Below are 19,392 nucleotides of genomic sequence, written 5' to 3'. Positions count from 1 at the left end.
CCTTCCATGGCAGGTTCTTAATGCTTCACAGATCAAACAGACAATTCAGATGAAACAGACTAAAGTCCTGGTGGGAAGTATTTATCACAGCCCAGATGGAGGGATGTCACAAACATGAAGGGTTACAGGCAATATACTATGGACAATGAACTGTGGAATTTAAAGTTGACATCCCTAGAAAAGGACCCTAGCCTGGGCATCAGCTGCACAGCAAGGGTGGGGCTGCAATAACACACCTCCTAATGATCTAAGGGACAGGGGAACGTAGCCCACAAATGAAGCCTACACCAAACTGTAGAGCCCACTGGGCCCCAACAAGGAATGACATTGCACATGGAATTGCACAAGATTTCCAATCAGAGAGTGTACCTTCCTTGAATGTCTCAGACCCCCAAAACAGTTAAAAAAAGAAGAAGAAGAAGCAGACATACATTTAACAACAACAACAACACAATTTTGGTGAGCTGCTGTTTCATTCCTCATCATATCTTGAAATGAAGTGTGTTCCTCTCTAAGTTCTAGAGCCTTTTCCTCATGTTTACTGTTTCATCCCCCACTGAAAGTAATGTTATTAGGGAGATCCAGATTACAATGGGAGTTTAGGAAGAGAGAAGTTGTTGTTGTTGTTCAGTCGTGTCCGACTCTTCGTGACCCCATGGACCATAGCACGCCAGGCCTTCCTGTCCTGCACTCTCTCCCAGAGTGTGCTCAAGTTCATATTCATTGCATCGGTGATGCTTTCTAGCCATCTCATCCTCTGTTGTCCCCTTCTCCTTTTGCCTTCAGTCTTTCCCAGCATCAGGAAGAGAGATACTTAGCACTTAAATGTGTAATTGTTAGGAGTCTTTTATATGCATCACCTTACCTAATTCCTTAAAAATGAGGGACTTCTTAGTTAGTGGCCAAGATTTTTTTTCAGTGGCCAATGAAATGAACTAATCATACACGCGCGCGCGCGCACACACACACACACACATATATATATATATATATATATATATATAATTCAAAGTCAGGGGTTAGTTGGTCATCCCTTTTTGACTGCCTTCCCACTGACCACATCTGACATCTGACATCTCATGAAAAAGACTTCTTTGGAATGTTCTTGACATGCAGATTCCATGAATAACAACATTTTTCATTATAATTCAAAGTTGGGAGTTAATGTCCATAAAGCTTTTTTATTTATTTAAGAACTAGGCTATTTTCTATAATAATGTACTTTCAGTTTTATTTTATTACATGTCAAGTAAAAATTAAACAAACATAATTACTTCCAAATTGCAGCAATATGAACTATGAACATCAAAAAAGTCTCTGTACACCTTTACAAACACAGGTGCAGTCTAAAGTACAATGATATGTTAGTAGCATACAACCTGTAAGGAAGGGATTAACAGAAATGTACACTTAAAAGTTGGGGCCACGGTGGCTTAGTGGTTAAGACGCTGAACTGCAGACTGGAAGGTTGGCAGGTCAGCAGTTCGAGACCCGAGTGCTGCGTGACGGAGTGAGCTCCCGTCTTCAGTCCCAGCTTCTGCCAACCTAGCAGTTCGAAAGCAAGAAATTGCACGCAGATAAATAGGTACCGCCTCGGCGGGAAAGGTAACAGCGTTCCGTGCACCTCGGTGTTCAGTCATGCCGGCCACATGACCACGGAAGTGTCTTCAGACAGCGCTGGCTCTTCGGCTTAGAAACGGGGATGAGCACCGCACCCTAGAGTCGGACACGACTGGTTGGGGACACCTTTACCTTTTTTTACACTTAAAAGCAGCCCAGTCAAGGTTTAGTCATTGCTCAGAAAGGATGTCTCTAGCTGTTAAAGTAAACAAAATAACATTCATATAGTCCATACAGTACTAACATGCCTAGAGGTCAAACGCTTACTGGTAACAGTAACCAGCAGGCAAACCACAAGTCTAAGCATGCCTCATGCCACCATGCTAATTCTACCCCTCCTGCCCCAAGAGAAGAAGCTTTGCACCTGCACTTGGATGCTGCCATGCCTGCCTCCAAAAGCCTACATATAGGGATGGTGCAGGCACCCGATTCAGCCCAGGAATCCAGCAGACCGCTTCTGAACATACCCCTGAGCCCCACTCACCGAGGCCCTGCCCCTACTTGCCCCCTGCCTGCGCTCAGCGAATGGCCTGCACACACCCCAGTGCCTTCATCGAGGTTTGCGGTTGCCATTTCTCGAGAAGGATTGCAAAAATGAACAAATTTGTGAACGCATGAAAATGTGCATTTTTGCCAATGTGCATATTTGTGTATGTGCAAAAATGTGCATTTTCTGAAAAACGCACATTTTGGCACACACGCAGTAATGTGTAGGGATGGGCGGATTCCCTACCTACTGCTCTGGGGGGGAATCCGCCCTGGGGTGGGGAGGCGATCTGTCCCTCCTCTCAGAATCCTCCTCAGCTGGCTCCACCCGGCACCGATTCCGCAGAGCCAACTGGTGGGTCCACAGAGTCGATGTGGGTAGGATCCAGACGAGGAGGAATTCTGGAGGAAGGCGGAGGTAAGTGCTCTGTTCCGCCATGGACACCGGATTCACTGGGGTCCGTGGCTGAATTATCCATCATCCCTACTAATGTGTGCCTTTGCAAAAATGTACATTTCATGCATGAGAATATGCACATTAGCAAAAATGCGCATTTTCGCGCATACAAAAACGTGTATGAACCCATCCCTACCTGCATATGAAAGCTTTTGATGACAGCGAAGCTGGGGCAGAACTTGCATTGGCCACCAGTTACTCAAACTAGCCCAGGCATAGGAGGCAGAATGTGTCTGTTGGAATGCATCCTGCAACCAATATTGACAGGTTTAATATTGGCAACCAGGTCAAGGTTTGCAAACACTGTGATGCCTCACTTTTCAATGGCACATTGTCACTTCTTTGCTGCCAGGGCAGGAAGGTTTCACTACCACTACCACTGCTCATGGTTCTGGACTCCACCTGAAACATTGTCACTGATCATTGTCTGATTGTGTACCCTAAAGGTGGGCAGTGCTACAAGGTCTCCTACATGGAGAGTCATGGCGACCCTTTGGTTACCCTTTGTTGCTCTTTCACGATGAGGCTGGATAGGGCCCTGGCATGCTGCATGTGGCAGCCAGGCAAACCAAGTTGGCAACTGTCTACCTTCACCTATCTTCTGCCACGGACAAGTCTACATTGCCATGAATCATGTGTGCTCATTGGCAAACCTCAAGATTCAAGCCATCAGTGGATGAAAACAAGGACGTTACAGTGGCCACCCTGGAGTTTGCACCAAGAACATTGTATTGAAGGATTTTTTGTAAAGATAAAAGATGTAACACTTTGTATGTTTCAATAAACGCAGTTAGTTTAGTTAAACCTTTCACTAGAATTTATTTTTCTCTTTGAACTGTGGAATTAATGGGGGGGGGAGTGCAACCCCGCTGGTTCTTTCAGACCTCTCCTCAGCTTTTGATACCATCAACCATGGTGTCCTTCTGGATCATTTATCTGGATTGGGCTTGGGAGGCACAGTTTCAAAGTGGTTCTGGTCCTTTCTGGGGGAGTGCTCTCAGAAGGTGGTGCTGGGGGACTTCTGTTCTACCCCATGGCTGTTAGGCTGTGGGGTGCCACAAGGTTCTATCTTGTCAGCCATGCTTTTTAACTTCTACATGAAGCCGCTGGAGCAAGTCCTCAGGAGGTTTGGGTTGAAATGTCATCAGTATGAGCCTGATACTCAGCTCTACCTCTCATTTTCATCTGCACACCCCAGGGAATCTGTGGAACCTTTGGACCAGTGTCTGGAGGCTGTTTTGGGATGGATGAGGGTGAACAAGCTGAAGCTTAATCCAGACAAGATGGAGGTAGTGTGGATTGGGAAACCAACTACTTCAGGTGGAGGTTAGGCTGGCACCCCAGCTGCAGCCCTATCTCGAGGGGACAGCCTTGCCTCAGTTATCCACGCACTAGTGATGTCCAGGCTGGACTACAGTAATGTGCTGAACATGGGGCTGCATTGGAAGATGGTTCAGAAACTTCAGCTGGTGCAGAATGCGTCTGCCCCAATATTTGTGGGAGTGAAGTGATCTGATCACATAATGCCTATACTGAGACAGGCGTTTAAGAAGGCATTGAAAACATATTATTTTACCATGGCCTTCTCTTGATACGCTTGTTGTTCTTGCTGTGTTTGCTCTTATTGTTGGCTTGGCTTTATTGTCAGCTTTTATTGATGCTTTTATTGCTATTTTATTGCCCTTATGTTTTTTCACTTTTAATATTTTAACTGTTTCTATGCATTTCATTGCTGTGAGCCACCTTGGGAGGGCTTCTGCCCTGAAAGGCAACCAAGACTTTTTAAAAAACAAAGGAGCAAACAAACAAACAAATAAATTTGCAGGTAACCAACTTGTCCTGCAATGTTATTGAGAACAACTCTTCTCTAAATGCACTATTTACATATGTCTTATAATTTGACTAAGTTTGCATACAGTTATGATGTAATTACATGTCTTTCCCAGGTCTTTTTTTTTTTCATTCTGCACTACGGGTAAATATTAACCAGCTCAACTGTATTTTTGTAGCCCTATATTAATGAAAAGCATACACCCTTACACAGGAAAGGAGGGGAAGCCCCCAAAATACATTGCACATAGGAAATTGCCTAACACTAAGTTAGACCAGTGGTCCATCTAGACCAGTAATGTCAACATTGACTGGCAGCACCTCTCCAGGGTTTCAGGCAGGAATTATTCCAGTGCCACCTGGAGATGCCGAGGACCAAACCTAGGACCTATGCAAAGCATGTGCTCTACCACTGAGCAATGGCCCCTCCTCTTCATGGCCTATCCCATCAGGGCACGTGATGTGGCCACCTTGCTGAAACTAAGCAGGTCTTGTCAGTGTCAGGATGAGAGACCACACTGGAACCCCAAGAATGTAATAAATACTAAAAATACAACAACAACAACAACAACAACAACAATGCTTTTAGAGATGTGAAAAACCAAGAAATGAAGACACCTATTCCTTACCCTTACCTGTCAAGTTGGGTTGTATACACACACACATGCACACACACAAATATTAATAGAAGTTTAGATGCAATTTTGAGAGAAACTCTCATTCAGAAGAAATGGATGTGATGAAAGTGAATAATGATCTACTTCAGGAACAGTTGTATTTGAACATATCGGGAATGACAGATGTGCAATGGACACCAGAAAGAGCTGAGATGTAAATGCTCTCCTAGTCCTACCCTTATGTCATCAGGTTGTCATATGCACTTCCTTATTCCTGCATCCCAGAATTCAGACACAGAAAGAATTCAGGGAATAGTTGCTCCATGACATTGCATAAACACAATATATTAGAAGATGGTGGAGACAGAGAGAAGTATGAGAAAGTGAGGTCCTGAAATATTGGTAAAGAATATATATATATATATATATATATATATATATATATACCACTAAACCGTTCAGGTATGACCTAAATCATATCCCTGATGAATATACAGTGGAGGTGAGGAATAGATTTCAGGGATTAGACCTGATAGACAGAGTGCCTGAGGAACTATGGACGGAGGTCTGTAACATTGTTCAGGAGGCAGCAACGAAATCCATCCCAAAGAAAAAGAAATGCAAGAAAGCAAAGTGGCTGTCTGATGAGGCTTTACAAGTAGCTCACGAAAGAAGGGAAGCGAAAAGGGAGAAAGGGGAAGATATACCCAACTGAATGCAGAGTTCCAGAGAATAGCAAGGAGAGACAAGAAGGCCTTCTTAAATGAACAATGCAAAGAAATCGAGGAAAACAACAGAATGGGAAAGACTAGAGATCTCTTCAAGAAAATTGGAGATCTCAAGGGAACGTTTTGTGCAAAGACGGGCATGATGAAGGACAAAGAAGGCAGGGACCTAACAGAAGCAGATGAGATTAAGAAGAGGTGGCAAGAATACACAGAAGAACTATACAGGAAAGATCTGAATGTCCCTGATAGCCATGATAGTGCGGTCACTGAACTTGAGCCGGACATCCTCGAGAGTGAAGTCAAGTGGGCCTTAGGAAGCATTAGTAACAACAAAGCTAGCGGAGATGACAGTATTCCAGCCGAGCTATTTAAAATCCTAAAAGATGATGCTGTTAAAGTGCTGCATTCAATATGCCAACAAATCTGGAACACTCCACAATGGCCACAAGACTGGAAAAGGTCAGTTTACATTCCAATTCCAAAGAAGTGCAACGCCAAAGAGTGTTCAAACTACCGCACAATTGCGCTCATTTCACATTCCAGCAAGGTGATGCTCAAAATCCTACAAGCTAGGCTTCAGCAGTATGCGAACTGAGAACTACCGGAAGAACAAGCTGGGTTTCGAAGAGGCAGAGGAACTAGAGATCAAATCGCCAACATTCGCTGTATCATGGAGAAGGCAAGAGAATTCCAGAAAAACGTCTATTTCTGCTTCATTGACTACGCTAAAGCCTTTGATTGTGTGGATCACAACAAACTGTGGCAAATTCTGAAAGTGATGGGAGTACCAGACCACCTTACCTGTCTCCTGAGAAACCTGTACGAGGGTCAAGAGGCAACAGTAAGAACCAGACATGAAACAACCGATTGGTTCAAAATTGGGAAAGGAGTACGACAAGGCTGCATATTGTCACCCTGCTTATTTAACTTATATGCAGAGTACATCATGAGAAATGCCGGATTGGATGAATCAGAGGTCGGAATTAAGATTGCTGGGAGAATTATCAACAACCTCCGATATGCAGACGATACCACCCTAATGGCAGAAAGTGAAGAGGATCTAAAGAGCCTCTTGTTGAGGGTGAAAGAGGAAAGTGCAAAAGCTGGTTTGAAAGTCAACATTAAAAAGCTAAGATCATGGCATCTGGCCCCATCACTTCCTGGCATATAGAAGGGGAAGAAATGGAAGCAGTGACAGATTTTACTTTCTTGGGCTCCAAGATCACCGCAGACGGTGACTGTAGCCATGAAATTAAAAGACGCTTGCTCCTTGGGAGGAAAGCTATGGCCAACCTAGACAGCATAGTAAGAAGCAGAGACATCACCTTGCCGACAAAGGTCCGTCTAATCAAAGCTATGGTTTTCCCAGTAGTAATGTATGGCTGTGAGAGCTGGACTATAAGGAAGGCTGAGCGCCGAAGAATTGATGCTTTCAAACTGTGGTGCTGGAGAAGACTCTTACGAGTCCCCTGGACTGCAAGGAGGTCAAATCAGTCCATCCTAAAGGAAATCAACCCTGACTGCTCATTGGAAGGGCAGATAATGAAGCTGAAGCTCCAATATTTTGGCCACCTAATGCGAAGAGAATACTCCCTGGAAAAGACCCTGATGCTGGGAAAGACTGAAGGCAAAAGGAGAAGGAGACGGCAGAGGATGAGATGGCTAGATAGCATCACGGATGCAATGAATATGAACTTGAGCACGCTCCGGGAGAGAGCGCAGGACAGGAAGGCCTGGCGTGCTATGGTCCATGCGGTCACGAAGAGTTGGACACGACTGAACGACTGAACAACAACAAATATATATATATATATATATATATATATATATATATATACATATATATATACACACACACACACACACACACACACACACACACATGGACCCATAACTCAACTTAGCATTTATATAGTCAATCTAGTTAAATCGTCCCATATTTGCCTGCTGAGGGCTTTACCTGCCATGGCTGTTGATCTTGGAGATTCGGTCTCCATCCATTCACTGTTGCTCTGTGTTTGTGTTGGCCTGACTGAATGGCATGTAAAGCATGTGCTACTGCATAAACTGCATTATATATATTGCAGCTATGGCCTGTTATGCTCATTTCAAAGGAAATCACAGGAAGACTCTCCAGCTTCTCCTCCCCCGTACAGGTGCCATCAGCTTTCTCATTATCAAATGGACTTGGAAATACGCAGTCAAATGTCTGTTCCCAGAAGTCCTTGAGAAAACCATCTTCTTTTGCTAAGAAATGTTTTCTAGCTTTAAGAAAAGTTTTGAATCCCGCTACTTCATTTGAGTGAACAGCAAAGGACAGAGCACCATGCATATCTTGAATATCCCAACTCCTTTGATAAAAGACTGATGCAAGCCCCATCTGGGCTATCATGATCCACACTTTACCTTTAGGCTGCATCGACACCATTTCCATTTTGGGCAAATGTAGCAACAACCTCAAATGTAAAATGTAGCTTTCATAGACTATAACTGCATTGGCATTGCTCTTCATACAGACATGATATATTTCACTCAACCAGTTCAGATCATCAACAAGGCTGCTGAGATAAAAGGCCTTGATTCTTTCTAAGAAGGCAACACAGATGTCATGGAGAGGAAACATCGAAATCATCATCCGCAGAAACCTTTCCCCATCTCTTTTGTTAACAAGGATCCCAACCCAAGTCCACCTGAAGTACAGAAGTAGCTGAATAATCCCCTTGTATTGGTAAACTTCATTTGGGACCATTTGGTAGAAGGACAGGGTTTCACTTTGATCATTCATCTCGGGAGGAGAGCCATATGTTAACTGTAGAAATGGAAATGGCATGGGAGTTTGGGGAAGACAAATAAAGAAACATTTGCAAAATGTGCTGCATGTGTGCTGATACATTGTATAAACTATAATGGTTGCTTACAAAAAGGGATGGACATACCACCCCACACCTGCCCCGTTCACCGCTCACCGGAGTGCTGTCACTTACCCTCCCCTGTTTGGCTTCCTGGACAAGCTGCCGGCTGATCCGCAGGGACCAGCGAGTGGTGCGCAGCTGCCTGACCCCTCAGTGAGCCACCATTTTGCATAAATGTCATGGCTCCTTGTTCTTCATAAAAAGCCTTTTATGCCAATCAATGCCCCAAAGCTCCCATTTACACAAGATTATAGGCATGAACAGCGTATTCGCACCGGTAATGTCATGTAGATCACCTTTTATGGCCACAGTCTATACAACATTCACTTCCTGGAAATGACCAAGCCATGATTGTTGTGCAAAATGGTGGCTTGGGGAAGGAGCGGGTCTGTTGCTGGACGTGTGCAGACCATGTGGTGCTTGTGGATGGGTCCATGGAGTGCTGTGTGGTCCATGAATGGGGGTCCAGGGCCAAGTGGGAGGGAGTCCATCAGACTCCACCCCCTGTTTAAGGCACCCACAACTTCCCTACCATTAATCCATGGAAACTGTCTTGCTGTCAGTAATCTAAATTCTGAAATGACACTTACTGCTTCAGGATTTGCATACGGAGAACTTCATATAGGAAGTCCCTGCAGAGGTTTTAACAAACTGACTGCTTTATATATACTTCACTGACAAATGTAAATTAAATATAAATATATCTCAAACATACAATTCTGTGTCTCCATATCATAAAGATCTGAAAAGACAAGTAAACCATGAATGACTTACTTAAAGTTCCATGCCACACTGACCCATCCTACCTGTGGAACTTTGTAGAGGCCAAAGATATCCGCCATGTCAAGGGAGGTTTGAGAGTGAAGAGCTCCGATGACTGAGATCAGGTTGTTCTGAATGCCACACTTGTAGTTCGGGAGAAAAGTGGAGAAAAGTTCCATTGTGGCATGATATGTCCAACTTGCACCATATCTATCATAAATGCTGAAGCCCAGTGTGATGTTAGGTAAGATCTGGGGGGTTTCATTGATCTCCTTCACAGCATATACTAAAGCCAAGACATGCTGGTAGTTGTTCACCATTATACTACCCCCCCCCCAAAAAAAATCATCTGTTGTATTACAGACAAATTCTACACAGAGCAAAATAATTGACAAAGAGTTCTTTCCCACCAACAGCATCTGGTTTAGAAGACAACCCTTGTTACAACCTAGGCATGCCATCTGATTAAATAAATGTTTGACTTTTTAAAGATATACATAAGAGGATATGGTGAGCAGGATGTGCAATGTAATTTGACAGCTAAAAGCCAGGGTTGCAGACTTCATCTGGTTTCATTGGGTAGTGTTTGTGTGTATGGAAGGGTTAGTTTGGTTATAATTAATAAAGGACATACAAAGTTATATATTTAAGGGTGCAATCCTATATACACTTACCTGGGAGTATTGTTTGTTTGTTTATTAGTTGTCCATAGCACAAATGCCTTTATAAATACAAGCTACCATGCAGCTATATTATAGTAAATGATCTCCTTGGCAATTCACAGCAAATGTCATTTAAAAGTTATGGTAGATATTTTGAGCTGCTACTGCAAAAGATGTGACCCTCATTGTAATAAATTTGTGATAGTCTGCCATTAGATCTCAGATGCTTTCCACAGGAGATCTGCCAGCTATCCTTTTGAGGAGGTCCCCCCAAAAGTGGGTACTAGGTTCCTTATACAAGGGGCAATGAAGAAGATAATGTACTATATCCTCAACTTCTCCAGAGCCAGAAATGCAGGTCCACTCAGCCAAAGGAATCCCATTGTACTTCCCTTTCAAATAAGCAGTCAGCATGGTTTACAAATGAAGGGGTTTAAAAGCCTTTCTGAGAGCCACAAAAGTTAAATCCTGGAAATACTTTTGCAAATATTGTCCTCTCTTGAAAAAACCGAACCATGGTGAGAAGGCCTGGCGTTGGCTAGCCAGAATAATTTCATGGCAATCTGCTTTGAAAATTCTGTCTGCTTATCCAAGGTAGTTAGGGAATTGTGGGAGTCCTCAAAATAGGCCTGAGATAGCACTAGCCAATAGTGAGCCCAACCACCCTTGCTGGTTCTTTCAAGGAAGTGTTGTTCTGCCAAATTCACATCAGTGGAGTTGAGTAGCTTTTTGCCATAAAGTATGAGAGTTTTGTCTATTCTTGCTTTGATAGAAATAATTCCAGCTTCCAATCTTAGCAGAGAAGAAGGGACCCTTGGTGGGAGTGCCAGCAGCAATCTCAAAAATTTACCTCCTAAAATTTATCTAAAAGGGAGGAAAATTGTACCCCCAAATATTTGAAGCTGGAACATGGCTCAATTGTTTGCTCATTAAGGCACCATTTATGAAATCATGTCCTTTTAGGAAAAAATCCAAAACCAAAAAGCATAACCTTGGTCTTGGAATAATTTATTACCAACTTCTCCTGTCTGCAGACCAAACTAAGTTTCTTGAAAACTCTCCTTCGACCTACTAGAGTGGTTGAGAGAAGGACCATATCATCTGCATAAAGTAATATTTGTACCTTTTGGGATCCCAAAGATAGAGGAAAGTGATCCAAGGAACTTAAAACTGACACAAACTATTCCCATAAAAATGAACAAAAAGGGAGGCAGTATGCAGCCCTGTCTGACACCTCTTCTGGTGTTGACTTTTCCAGAAAGCACTCAGACCAATAGGAACTTTGAGATCTGTATACGAGAGTGGATTTTCTGCACCAAAACCAGCTGCCGCTTATCAGGGTTTGTATGTCACCATTATTCCCATAAATGCTTTTGTCTATTAGATCAAAAGCAGAAGAAAAACCCACACAGGCTAACATACAGTCCGCCTCCAGGCCTATTGAGATGTTTGCACATCGAATGGGAGAGCACAACGCAGTGGTCAGTTATGCTCCTTCCCCACCAAAAAGCCGCTTGTTCATCAGCAAGAATGTTGTTTTCTTCTGCCCAAGCTTCCAGTTTATTCCACAGGAATCTTCCGTACACTTAGGAATGTCCAAAAGGCTCATTGTCCTATAATTCTTCGGGTCTGATCTTTCACCCTCTGGGGGCAGTTGGACTATAATCTTGGTCCCCCACCTGACAGGGATGATTCCAGTTAATTTACCCATGAGAACACCTTCTCCAGCACTAGAGCCACCAGGCGAGATTGCATTTCAATAATTCTGGTGGGAGCATGTCTTCCCTGGGTGCTTTGCCAGCTATCAGGTTGTGGAGTGAATGCTTGATCTCGAAGACTGAGAAGGGCAGCTAGTCAGGGAGATCCATACAAGCAGGATTAACCTCAACAGGGGCGGGTCCCTGGAAAATAGTTTCAAAATCTTGTTGCCATAATGAAGCAGGGATTTGAGATTCTAATTTGAGCATAAAAAGTATAGCTCTGAATTGACCCAATTCCAAAATTTGACATTTCCTTTTTGTCTCACCACCAATCCCAGCTCCATCCATCTTGTCTAATAGACTCAGCCCTCTTCTTTTTCATTTGGCACATATAAGATGAACAAGTTATAATTGAAGCCTTTTATAATGCTCCTCTGATCAAGCGTGCTACAGGTTTTGTTGTTCAGTCGTTCAGTCGTGTCTGACTCTTTTGTCTGGCAATTTGTCTGGCTATTTGCAAGCCCCTGCTCCCAATCTTTTATTAAACATGCATTTAGTTTTCCTCAGAAACTTCCTCTTGGGCAACCTATTACCAGGATTTTGACTACTCTTTAGAGCCCTGACTGAGTTGTGTTTGGAGTTAATAACACCTGTCTTAGCTGCTTTAGGATCCAACCAGCCTCCTCGACAAGGGCACTCAGATGAGGCAGCACTGGGGCAATCTCCTGCAAACAGGAGGAGAATTTGTCCAACAAGAGCTCTGAAATGGAGCTTTCCTCCTTTGTAGTTCCTCTACAGTTGGTAGTTCCTTGTTCCCCACAGGAAAACCCTGACCAAGCAATTCAACAAACACCTCTAAGTAAGACTTAAAGCCTGACACCATCAACCTAACATTCCAGATTTCCTGGAAAAGTTTAGTAATCACTTTGGAGGTCAGGAGACAGTGTTTACAGGGGGTCTCCAAATCATTGTAATGCAGGAGATTTGGCAAACCAAAGGAAAGTACACTCTTGTTGTTGTTATTCAGTCGTTAAGTTGTGTCCGACTCTTTGTGACCCCATGGACCATAGCACACCAGGCCTTCCTGTCCTCCTCTCTCTCCCAGAGTGTGCTCAAGTTCATATTCATTGCATTGGTGATGCTATCTAGCCATCTCATCCTCTGCTGTCCCCTTCTCCTTTTGCCTTCAATCTTTCCCAGCATCAGGGTCTTTTCCAGAGAGTTTTCTCTTTGCATTAGGTAGCCAAAATATTTGACCTTCAGCTTCAGTATCTGTCCTTCCAATGAGCACTCAGGGTTGATTTCCTTTCGGATGGACTGATTTGCAGTCCAGGGGACTCTTAAGAGTCTTCTCCAGCACCACAGTTCGAAAGCATCAATTCTTCGGCGCTCAACCTTCCTTATCGTCCAGCTCTCACAGCCATACATTACTACTGGGAAAACCATAGCTTTAATTAGATAGACCTTTGTTGGCAAGGTGATGTCTCTGCTTCTTACTATGCTGTCTAGGTTTGCCATAGCTTTCCTCCCAAGGAGCAAGCGTCTTTTAATTTCATGGCTACAGTCGCCGTCTGCCGTGATCTTGGGGCCCAAGAAAATAAAATCTGTCACAGCTTTTTGGCAATTCTCTGATAACTCTCCAAGACCTCCAAATGATCCACTAGAATTTGATTTCTCCGTCCTAATAAAGTCAGGCTATATATCAGTTTAGTCAATTGATATAAGTGAATTATCACTGAACTCGTGGACTCAGACCATTTGAGCTGTCTGTGGCCAGCAGTGACCATTTCAAAAGGATATGTACTTTTATTCTGAGTTGGCTTAACTGCCTATCGAATGACAAGCTTAATAGGAAGATGGTCGCTCTCTGACTGATCTTCAACTGAGAAACTTTCTACATCCAGGATTAGATTCGGAGAAATCAAAAAAATAATAATCTACTACACTGTCACCCCCTTCATGGATCACTGCCCTGTTGTGGCGAAGGGGCTTGCGTAACTCAGTGAAGCCATAATCTCTGCCGTGCAGGGCCACCCAAGAAGGGCACGTCATGGCAGACAAAATGTGGTCCACTGGAGAAGGAAATGGCAACCCATTCCAGTATTCTTGCCAAGAAAACCCCATGGAACATATCACAAGGCCAAAAGATATGACGCCGGAAGATGAGCGCCTCAGGTCGGAAGGTGTCCATTATACTACTGGGGAAGAACAGAGGGTCTTTCCAAGTAGCGCCAGAAAGAGTGAACTGGCTGGCTGGGCCAAAGCCGAAAGGACACTCAGCTGTGGATGTGTCTGGTGGTGAAAAGAAAGTCCGATGCTGTAAAGAAAATATTGTTTAGGAACCTGGAATGTAAGATCAATGAATCAAGGTAAGCTGGAGGTGGTCAAACATGAGATGGCAAGATTGAACATCGACATCTTGGGAATCAGCAAACTAAAATGGACACGCATGGGCGAATTTAATTCAGGTGACCATTATATCTACTACTGTGGGCAAGAATCCCTTAGAAGAAATGGAGGAGCACTCACAGTCAATAAAAGGGTGGGAAAAGCAGTAGTGGGGTACATTCTCAAAAACCACAGAATGATCTCAGTATGAATCCAAGGCAAACCATTCAATATTACAGTAATTCAAGTCTATGCCCCAACCACTGAGGCCGAAGAAGCTGAGGTTGATCGGTTCTATGAAGACCGACAACACCTTCTAGAACTAACACCAAAAAAAGATATCCTTTTCATCATAGGGGATTGGAATGCCAAAGCAGGAAGAGCTAAATAATTGACAAAGAGTTGTTTCCCACCAACAGTATCTGGTTCAGAAGACAACCCTTGTTACAATCTAGGGATGCCATCTGATTAAATAAATGTTTGACTTTTAAAGAGATACGTAAGAGGATACAGTGAGCAGAATATGTGATGTAATTTGACAGCTAAAAGCCAGGGCTGCAGACTTCATCTGATTTCATTGGGCAGTGTTTGGGTGTATGGAAGTGTTAGTTTGGTTATAATTAATAACCAAGCTAACTTTGTGCCTAGCACAAAGATCCTGAAGGCTATTTTTCTGATACTGGGCAGGTATATATTTAAGATAGGAATAATGTCTGGACATCTTAAACTTAATTTAGGGCTGGGGTATATTCTAGGGATGTACGAAGCCCCTACCTGGCTCCATTGAGGGGCATGTGGGGGGGAGGCGCTCCGCCCCTCCCGCTGGAATCCTCCCCATCTTGCTCCGCTCCGCAGTGGCTCCATAGAGCCACCAGCCATGGCCAGCCACAGCCGGAGTACTGCAGTAGCCTATTACCTAGTACTTACGTAGCCTATTATGGCAAAAGGCAGCCACGCAAATTGTGTAGCAGCCACCATTTGCGCCCCTGCCTTCTGCTGTTATAGGCTACGTAAATACTTACATAGCCTATTCCGGCTTACTGCAAGGACAAAAATGGCGGCTGCTACGATGGCTGCCGTTTGCGGCGGCAGCAGCATGGCAGAGTCCAGAACTCCAGCTGCAGCTGGCCTCGGCCTGTGGTTCCATGGAGCTGCCACAGAGCGGAGCCGGCCGAGGAGGATTCCGGGGGGAGGGGAGGAGCGCCTCCCGCCCACCGCAGATGCCCCTCAACGGAGCCAGGTAGGGGTATCGTATATCCCTAGAATATACCCCCACCCCAAATTAAGTTGTAATATGTCCAGACATTATTCCTATCTTAAATATATACCTGCCCAATATCAGAAAAATAGTAGGGATGTACGAAAGTCACTTACATGGTCTCGCAGCTTGCTTCGCGGTGGGGGGGAGGTGCTTTGCTTCTCTCCCCGAAGTTCAGGCCAGGGGGGGAGGCTTCCCGCCTCACCCGGCCGAAATTCAGGCTGGGGGGGAGGCTTCCCGCCTCGCCCGGCTGAAATGCAGGCCGGGGAGAAGCGCCCCGTCTCCCCAGCCACGAACTTCAAAAAAAAAAGTAAAAAAAAAAAAAAAGCCCCGTGATAGGCTACGTAACGATTAACCTAGCCTATCACGGCTAGATCTGCAAAGTCAGCCATGATAGGCTACGTTAATCATCACGTAGCCTACCACGGGTGACTTTGAAAAAAAAAAAAAGCACATACGCAAATGGCGGCCCCCATAGGGAGCCGCCATTCGCGTTCCTTATTTGGTCCCTGTAGTCTACGTAAAGATTTACGTAGACTATGGCAAAAATAAGGGCAACGCAAATAGCGTTGCCCTTATTTTCGCCGTACTCTACATAAATCTTTATGTAGACTACAGGGACGAAATAAGGAACACGAATGGCAGCTCCCTATGGGGGCTGCCATTAGCCGTACGCGCTTTTTTTTTTTAAAGTCACCCGTGATAGGCTACGTAACAATTAACGTAGCCTATCATGGCTGACTTTGCTAATCTAGCCATGATAGGCTACGTTAATCGTTACGAAGCCTATCACAGGGGCGTGTTGTTGTTTTTTTACTTTTCTTGTAATGGCGGTGGTGGCAGCCGGTCGTAAGACTGGCTGCCGCCCCCGCCCCTGACAACGACCTGCCGAACCGCCGCCAGGACCCGCCACCGGGAGGGACATTTGTGAAAGGTAAGTCCCATCCTGGGGGGGGGGGCGGGGGCGGAGAATTTCTCTGCGAACAACCTTCGGAGGACTGAATGCGTTGGCGCTCGGCCCCCCGAAGTTTCGGGGAGAAATTCTCCCCCATCCCTAAGCCATCAGGATCTTTGTGCTAGGCAATTTTATAGCCAAAAACTTTTCTATTTCATTGCAGAACTGGATGAAAATTGCTGGGATAGTTGTTCCTTCTGAGAGAATCACCATGCCAAATTTCAGAATGATAGCTGCAGGGGTTTTACTACAAGAGGACTAAAGGGTCTCCAAAAGAGTATGCACTTATACCACCTTTGTTGTGGATCACTGTCCTGAAAATGGCAGACAGCCAGGAAACCTGCAAAGTTTCAGAAGGATAGGTGTAGTGGTTCCTGTGGAAGGAGTGTTCTCAAATACTCCTTGTGATTTGTTCACCTTTTCCTGCTCCACGTGTTTTTTTTGGGGGGGGTAATTGAAAATGGCACACATCATAGATGTATCTTGAGGAAATAAATTTACAAAGTTTCAGAAGGATCGATGCAGGAGATACAGAATTATGATTCTTAAAAACCATTTTAAAGCTTTTTTGGTAGAGAAGCTCGGTGTCATTAGAAGAATGGCCATCTAATGCTCCCATCCATGCTCTGCCCCATCTCATGTATGTTGGCCAGATGGTTAATGCAACTAACTGTAACATTTTGTCTATCTAGCCTTGTGAGGAGAGACTTCACAACATTCACTACGAGGTGACTTTATGTTCGGTGGTTGAAGGTTCAGCAAGGAAGGTGGGGAGAACCCCACTGGTCTAAAGATGCAGGAAAGCTGAGCATGTCACTGAAGTGGTAAAATGCTGAGCTTGCCCAGCAGAAGAAAAGAACAATCTGGGTTGAGGCTTAAAGAGCAGCCTTTGCAGTGGAACTGAGTAATGTAGATTATGCTCACCAGCGTTGATGGCCCTTTTCAAGGATGAAACCAACCTATCAGAAAGTTCTTCTACTTATTTTTCCTCTACAAAAGCAATCCAGCCTCTGTTCAAGCAAAGACTCGTCTCTTTACAATATGAAAATGTGCCCATGAAGCTTCAGGATTTGTCCTAAACTGTACATCTGTAATACACAATTTTACTGTTTGAGTAGTAGACAACAGGGGCCAGGAAGATATGCCAGCATATTGTTTGAGCCATAAGGCTTGCTTGGATTGTTTTAAGCACAAGACATACTAAGATATCCCTCAGCTACAAAGCTTACCAGGAAATTGAACCACGAGGCACAATTGGATTGAGTTGGAGCCACAAGGCATACTTTGATTGTTTGAGGTTATATGAGTTGCTTCAGTTAGAAGCAATTACAAAACGAGATGAGCTACAAGGCATGCCAGGATTCTGTTGGAGCCCCAAGGCTGACTTGGATTGTTTAACCCACAAGGCATTTTACAGGGGTGCACAACCTCCAACTTGTGGGCCTGAGCTGACACCCCAGTCCAGCCCAAGCATCCCCTTGCGGTTCCGCCAGGGCTCTAAGCCCTGTCCCCTGGAAGAATTCCCTCAGCAGGCATCCCCACTGTTGTCACCAGTCTGAGCTGGAGATAGCAGTGGGGATGAGAGGCAGCAGGACTTACCCATGTGTGGAAGAGCAGCCCCTCCCCCAGCATGGGTGAGTCCCGCTGCTCCTCATACCTGCTGCTATCTCCAATCTGAGACAGCAGTGAGCTTGGGAGGCAATGGGCAGTGGACCTCACCTACAGCAGTGAGAGCACCCGGGAAAGTGGCCACTCTTCCCCATATCAGAGGGTCCCAATGCCCAGTCCACCCCACATCTCTGCTGCTTTCTCTGATCTCAGAGTGGAGATAGCAGTGGGGATGTAGGGTGGCCCAGACTTTCTCATGCTGGGAGGAAGCACAGTCCCATGACTTCTTCCAGCACAAAGAAAAGGGGGAAAAGGAAAAGGATAAAGGAGGTCATATCAAGAGGTGGGTCCATCCCCCTGCTGACATCCAGCCCACAGCGTGTGGGGTGTGGGCAATCTGCCCCCCACCTCAAAACAATTCTTCACCCCTGGTGTAGTGGAAAAGTGTTGGAGCCACAAGGCTTACTGGGATTTAAGCAGTAACAAGACTCAAGGAAGGAAGCTTAGATGTACAGTTGTTGATCAGGAAATAATAACCTGAATTTCATTAAATTAGACTTGGAAAGGAAATAATTTTATGAGAAAAGGTGGGAGTGTGATGATAATGTTGAACAACAACAACAGCAACAACAACAACAACAAATGTACTGAATGAAACCAGGAATGAATGGAGAGTGGAACCCAAATACATTCGGAATTTTTTTTTTAAAAAAAAAAATAATTTTTTTAAAATGAAAATTTTATAACATCACAAAAATACAAAACCTATAAGGAATACATGTCTTCTTAAAAAAAAACACCCAGACATACAATTTGATATTAATGAAAAAAGAGGGAATGGGTGAACATTATCTTGGAATGTATCATTACAGAATGCAACCAATGTTACCCATTCAAAGCAATCTTGTTTTCCAGTTCAATAAATATAAAACCTTTAGGTTTAACATGTTGTGTTAAGGGCTTCTTGACTCAAGCTCCCAAATACTGGGGAATTATGGCTTTAAAGGGCCATGCCCTTAAGAGAGGCAATATGCATAAGGCATCGTTTCCTATGCTGTGGTTAGTTCCAGCTTCACCACTACCTTGGAGCTGGATGGCTGGCAGTGGCAGAGTGGGGGACCCAAGTCCCAGATGCAACAGAAGCTATGATTCCATGATATAAGTACCCAACTTGCTGCAACCAGTAGCATCCACATGGGAAGATAGATTTGGAAGGGACCTTGCAGTTTACCTAGTTCAACCCCATTTGGAACATCTTCCCTTTTATCCCACTGAATCTGCAGTACTATACCCACTTACCAAGGAGTAAGCCACATTAAATTCAATGGGTGTTGCTTCCGAATAGGCAAAGATAGGATTGCACTATAAGTGAGAGAATGGACAGGCAAGGACGACATCATACATGGAGG

General features: G+C 44.4%; 1 protein-coding gene across 1 annotated transcript; it reads right to left on the bottom strand.

The window, feature by feature from the left end:
* Nucleotides 1-1,211: 1,211 nt before the first annotated feature.
* Nucleotides 1,212-15,707, bottom strand: LOC146341814 (vomeronasal type-2 receptor 26-like). The gene is made up of 4 exons (XM_084808421.1): nt 15,537-15,707; nt 9,457-9,555; nt 7,699-8,547; nt 1,212-1,816 (listed from the first exon to the last, which is right to left on the bottom strand). The coding sequence occupies exons 2-4, from the start codon at nt 9,490-9,492 to the stop codon at nt 1,787-1,789; spliced, it is 915 nt and encodes a 304-aa protein (XP_084664547.1). The 5' UTR covers nt 9,493-9,555; nt 15,537-15,707; the 3' UTR covers nt 1,212-1,786.
* Between the last annotated feature and the right edge of the window lie 3,685 nt (nt 15,708-19,392).

The sequence above is a fragment of the Heloderma suspectum genome, chromosome 6 (genome assembly GCF_057233095.1).
Source record: "Heloderma suspectum isolate Gila_16-S chromosome 6, 16-S_ref, whole genome shotgun sequence".
Classification (NCBI taxonomy): domain Eukaryota; kingdom Metazoa; phylum Chordata; class Lepidosauria; order Squamata; family Helodermatidae; genus Heloderma; species Heloderma suspectum.
Note: the sequence above shows the minus strand (reverse complement) of the source record. Positions and strands in the feature narration are given on the sequence as shown.

Coding starts and splice junctions, on each gene's coding strand:
- LOC146341814 (XM_084808421.1), bottom strand. CDS start 9,492: ATGGCGGATATCTTTGGCCTCTACAAAGTTCCACAG. Junction 8,548..9,456: donor GCCTCTACAAAGTTCCACAG/GTAGGATGGGTC, acceptor CCATTTCTACAG/TTAACATATGGCTCTCCTCC. Junction 1,817..7,698: donor AAGATCAACAGCCATGGCAG/GTAAAGCCCTCA, acceptor TTACTTTAACAG/CTAGAGACATCCTTTCTGAG.